This window comes from Garra rufa, chromosome 24 (genome assembly GCF_049309525.1).
Source record: "Garra rufa chromosome 24, GarRuf1.0, whole genome shotgun sequence".
In the NCBI taxonomy this organism is placed as follows: domain Eukaryota; kingdom Metazoa; phylum Chordata; class Actinopteri; order Cypriniformes; family Cyprinidae; genus Garra; species Garra rufa.
Window position 1 is genome coordinate 29,807,728 of NC_133384.1, and position 6,024 is coordinate 29,813,751.

Consider the following 6,024-nt stretch of genomic DNA (forward strand, 5'->3'; position numbering starts at 1 on the left):
TAAAGTATAAAAATAAAATATAAATATAATATATTTTATAAAAAAAAAATATATATATATATAAATATATGATGAATTGGATTGGATTTTTATTATATTTATTCAATTTCATTTATTATACATTATTTGCAATATTATTTATTATTTGATTGGATTCACACCACAATATTGTGTCACCCAGGTACCTTTGGCACACCATTTTCATGTATTTCTCTGATTTGGCACACATTAATCCTAAACTTGTGTTTTGAGACAGATGGGATGTGATTTAGGATGCAGCCATTCTTTGTATCTTCCATATGGTACTGTACATACTCCACTGATTTTGTATGAGATCCAGGCTTTCTAAACTCTCTGGAGTCATGTGACCTCACCCCACTCTTCGCCCCGTGCGCATTCACACCTGTTTCTCATTCTCTCATCAACACACACAACGAACAGCATATACTAGGCCAACAGAAACACACCCTTTATTAAAACACAAATACACATTTTTCAAACTGTTTTTGTGATGTGATTTGGAGCTTGTATCATCTGTTCCCAATGTAGCTTGCTTCCATCAAGGGTACCAGGCTGGAAAAATAGGTTAATGTAAATAGTGGCTGGTCTTCGGCAGCCAGCAATTATTCAGTTTAATGGTTAATCTGACAGATAAGCTATTAGGAGTGAGATTTACCATTCGTTTTCCTGATTTTTTTCCTATTTAAATACGGTTGATTATAAAACTATTCAGATCAGATTTGAATTAATTAGTGTGTATGTGGCACAAAGGCGGCCAAACAGTCTGATTACAATGTTAAGGGGGTACAAGTCTTCAGTAATGTGAATAAATTTGGAATGTCCTCAATGCATTAATTTGATTATACTTGTTCCAAATGTTGCTACACTGATAACCGAAGAGTCACACAAAAGTGGACAATTCTGTTATTATTATTACTCTTTGTATGTTGTTCTAAACCTATAAATATCAAGCTCCAAAAACAGATGCAAAAGCACCATAAAATTAGTTTCTATTGCATTTTGTGTGAGGAAAAATTAGTCATTTTTTCATTTATTATCTTACCTTATGATGTAGCACTCAAATCTCATTCTTACAGTAAAAAGCTGTTAAAAAGTTTGAGGTCTGTAAGATTTCTTTTAAATGATTTTGAAAGAAGTGTCTTAAGCCCACTAAGGCTACATTTTGTTTGAACAAAAATACAGTAAAAACAAAAATATTGTAAAATAATCGTACAATATTTTGGTTGTTAATGTATTTTCTATTTCAATACATTTAATAGATGTTTTATTTATATATATATATATATATATATATATATATATATATATATATATATATATATATATATATATATATATATATATATATAAACATTTAAACATTTTAAAGTCACTTTTGATACATTTAATGCATCCTTGCTGAATAAAAGTATTCATTTCTTCTCTTTTTTTAACTTACTGACCCCAAACTTTTGAGCAGTAGTGTAAACTAAATTTGTTTCGTTAATTAAGTAACTGAATAAAAACACTTCCTATTTGAATAAGCACAATGCAAATGTATGGCACTTGTTCCTGTGAGAACCCCAGTGTTTGGCATAAATGAAATCAAACCTACACTATCTCAGCATGTTTAGCAGCAATTTTAATATGCACATGAAACATGAGGGTGAGTAAACAACAGAATTTACATTTTAAATGAGCTACTGTTTAAGCAAGACCTCGGTTTACCCTAGGTGGACTTATACTGTAGTTACTTTAAAGTTTTCTCATTTTCTCCTTTATTGGATTATGCTCGCAAAGTACCTCTGGAGCCTCTGTTTAGAAATGTGAATGAAGGCTCTGCATGAACTCAAACATGAGCTGTAGGAAAACAAAAGACATATATTAATGAAAAGAGAACATAAATCATGCAGACTTCTTAGGGCGAGGTGAGTGTGTGTTTACCATCTGTGTAATATGTGCATGTTTTTGTTTAACCTTTTTTGGCCATGTAGCATAAAGCAAACAATACTATTATAGTCAGATAATGTAAAAAATATGTATAAACACCGGCGGCTTGTAAACAGTCTCTCTCTGGACGGACTCATTTGTCTTGAAGCAGACACAGTAAATCTCTGTAATCTGTGTCATGTATTTAGGGGTGTCAGACGAGAGGTTTTTAAAATGACTTATGGGCTTGATACTAAACACATGGCACTGCTCAAATTATACTGATGGAAAATAGAAACACTCCTGTTGTTGGACTTCATTCAGATTTTATTGCTGAAATAACAAAAAGGAAAAGAGAATAATGGTGAAAAATAGCAGCATAAAATGATCAGAAATGCAATAATGGCCTTAAAACAGTCAGTTCAGAGTCAGTTTACCGTTTACTGACCACCTGATGAAACTGGACACGAAAAAGGGCTGGCTTTATGTAACATTCAGTATTAAAGGGATAGACGAATACAAAGCGGAGGTATATTAAAAAACTGTCCTGGCTGTTCCAAACCATATAATGGCAGTGAATGGGTGGTAAGGTTTTGAAGTCCAAAAAAGTGCCTCCATCCATGATAAAATGCACTCCATACAGTTCCAGTGGGTTAATAAAGGCCTTCTGAAGTGAATTGGACACAAAACTTGTGAGGGTTCATTGAAGTTGTTTCATTCTGATTAACTGGCTTTATGTAACTTTATTAAAAGGGATAGTTCACCCCAAAAAATGTAAATTACCCCTTGATTTATTCAACCTCTAGCCATCCTATGTCTATACAGTATGACTTTATTCTTTCAGACGAATACAGTTGGAGTTATATAAAAAAAAACTGGCCATAGAAGAAGTGGAAGTCGAAGAGACGTAAGCCATAGAAGTCGAAGTAAAAGCCGAAGAAAAAAGTCAAAGAGGCAGAAGCCATAGAAGTCGAAAAAAGTCCAAGAGGCAGAAGTCATTGAAGAAATCAAAGAAATAAAAGCCATAGAAGTCGAATAAAAGGCGAAGAGGCAGAAGCCATATAAGAAGTCAAAGAAGTAGAAGCCATAGAAGAAGTCGAAGTAATAGAAGTCAAAGAAATAGTTGAAAAAGTAGAAGCCATAGAAGTTGTCGAAGAACTAGAAGTAAAAGAAAAAGTTGAAGAAGCAGAAGCCATAGAAGTCATTGAAAAACTAGAAGTCGAAAAAAAAGTCGAAGAGGCAGAAGCCATATAAGTCGAAGAAGTAGAAGTCGAAAAAAAAGTCGAAGAGGCGGAAGACATATAAGAAGTTGAAGATGTAGAAGTCAAAGAAAAAGTTGAAGAAGAAGAAGCCGAAGAAGTATAAGTTAAAGAAAAAGACGAAAAGAAGTCGAAAAAAGTTGAAGAGGCGGAAGACATATAAGAAGTTGAAGAAGTCGAAGAAAAAGTCGAAGAGGCAGAATCCATATAAGAAGTCGAAATAGAAGTTGAAAAAAAGTTGAAGAGGCAGAAGACATATAAGAAGTCGAAGAAAAAGTTGAAGTAGAAGCCATAGAAGAAGTTGAAGAAGTAGAAGTCAAAGAAAAAGTCGAAAAAGGCAGAAGCTTTAGAAGTCAAAGAAGCAGAAGTCGAAGAAAAAGTCCAAGAGGCAGAAGTCATAGAAGAAATCAAAGAAATAAAAGCCATAGAAGTCAAATAAAAGGCGAAGAGGCAGAAGCCATATAAGAAGTCAAAGAAGTAGAATCCAAAGAAGTAGAAGCCATAGAAGTCAAAGTAATAGAAGTCAAAGAAAAAGTTGAAAAAGTAGAAGCCATAGAAGTTGTCGAAGAACTAGAAGTAAAAGAAAAAGTCGAAGAAGCGGAAGCCATAGAAGTCATTGAAAAACTAGAAGTCGAAAAAAAGTCGAAGAGGCAGAAGCTTTAGAAGTCAAAGAAGCAGAAGTCGAAGAAAAAGTCGAAGAGGCAGAAGTCATAGAAGTAGAAGAAAAGTCGAAGAGGCCGAAGCCATAGAAGAAGTCAAAGAAAAAGTCGAAGAGGCAGAAGCCATTGAAGTCGAAAAAATAGAAGTTAAATAAAAAGTTGAAAAGGCAGAAGCCATATAAGAAGTCAAAGAAGTAGAAGCCATAGAAGTCATCGAAAAAGTAGAAGTCGAAGAAAAAGTTGAAGAGGCAGAAGACATAAGAAGTCGAAGATGTAGAAGTCAAAGAAAAAATTGAAGAAGTAGAAGCCATAAAAGAAAGTCGAAGAAGTAGTAGTCGAAGAAAAATTTGAAGAGGCAGAAGCCATAGAAGAAGTCGAAGAATTAGAAGTCGAAAAAAAAGTTGAAGAGGCGGAAGACATAAGAAGTTGAAGTCGAACAAGAAGTCCAAAAAAAATTGCATCATAAAATGTCAATAAAGGCCTTCTGTAGTGAATTAGTCTCGCGTAGCCAGACCTTCAGACTGACAGCTGAAGGTCTGGAATTTATGGCAGCTTTCATTGGCCAACCCCCACCCATAAGGCCGTTTGACCGACATGTCAAACAACCAATCACAGTTCGTTCCGTTCAGCGTCACGTTTCGATGCGTGGAAATGCACCCACAACAACAGACTGGCGTGCAACAAGTCAGTCATTGAAATAACCAGCATTGAAAGTTAAATAAGAAGAGGGAGAACAAGCAGTAAGTCAGTAATTTGTTCGCGAACGTTGCAAAAGCGTATAACAACAGTGGCATCTGCATAAGCACTTTTTAGCAAAACACCGAGTAAATCAGTCTGCGCTTTGTTTCCCGGCGGACCGAAAATAAACGCGACACTTGCGTCTCCCGTAAATCCGATCAAATTCAACTAATCAGATGACGACTTCGACATTCCTGAAGTGTTTCCAGTTAAGTGTACCATATGCATCAGACGTTTAGCCAGCGTTCCGTGGGTGTGACGTCTGAGGCTGAGACTAGAAGTGAATTGGACATAAACAATTGTGAGGGTTCATTGAAATCATTTTATTCTGATTAACTGGCTTTATGTAATTTCAGTATTAAAGGGATAGTTCACCCAAAAATGAAAATGCCCCATTATTTACTCACCCTTAAGCCATCCTCGGTGTATTTCACTTTCTTCTTTCAGACAAAAACAGTCAGAGTTATATTAAAAATGTACTGGCTCTTCCAAGCTTTATAATGGCAGTGAATAGGTGTTGAGATTTTAAAGTCCTATAAAGGTGCATGCATCCATCATAAAAAGTGCTCCACATGGCTCATGCTAAAACACCATTTTGGAACCTTTACGTTTAAGAGTGTAGACCAGCACCAAGCCAGCATAAAGCAGTTCTGACCAGCAAAGAAATTCAGTTGGAAGTTGGTCTTTCCTCCATGATTTTTGATTATGCATATTAGAGACATTCTCACATTCTCAAACATTTTGATTAAGCATGGCTTTTTTCTAACACTGACCAAATTGATTTAATTAAAGCCCTTTTTTAAGATGATTAGACATTGTTCCACCTGAATATCATTCATTTTAAGTAGTACTTCTAATTATGGTTGATATGATTGACAAGCCTCGTTGCACAAACTGTACTGTGTGTCTTATCAAAAAGTTTAAAAATGGACATTATCTCTCTTTTTCTTTTTCTCTCCCTCAGAAGAAGATACTTTCCGATGCTCTGTTTTATAATGGCGTTCATCCAGGAAGAGGCAAATGGACTTTTAACAGAGGACCAAGAGGAGGAACTGGGAAATCCAAGAAGTCCCTATGAACTTTTGACAGATAAATATACACACAAATACAAATGGAATCATATTAAGGGTTGCACAGACTACTAGACTACTTCTGCCACCTCGTAAGAGCAGGATGAGATTTCTCGGTCCAAAAACGCATAAGTATTAGTGAATACAAAATACTTTTTTTATATTTTCACTTTTGCATAATTGTAAATATTTAGAAATGTATCTGGAATAAATATCGTAAGAAATATGAAAAGAAAAATGTATTTGCAATTATTTTAAAAATACATTTAGTGAGAAATTTTATATATTTTCAGATAAAATGTGTCTGAAAATATATCTGAAATAAATTTTTAGACATTTCAAGACATTTTTTTTCCCCCAAATGCATTT

General features: G+C 34.6%; 1 protein-coding gene across 1 annotated transcript in view; it reads left to right on the plus strand.

Moving 5' to 3' along the window:
* The window catches only part of cnbd1 (cyclic nucleotide binding domain containing 1), a 57,808-nt gene extending 52,145 nt beyond the window's left edge, over positions 1–5,663 (plus strand). The window contains exons 9-10 of the mRNA XM_073830594.1: positions 3,092–3,159; positions 5,553–5,663. Coding sequence (XP_073686695.1) covers positions 3,092–3,159; positions 5,553–5,663 — 179 coding nt within the window. The remainder of the gene's footprint in view (positions 1–3,091; positions 3,160–5,552) is intronic.
* Positions 5,664–6,024: the final 361 nt, after the last annotated feature.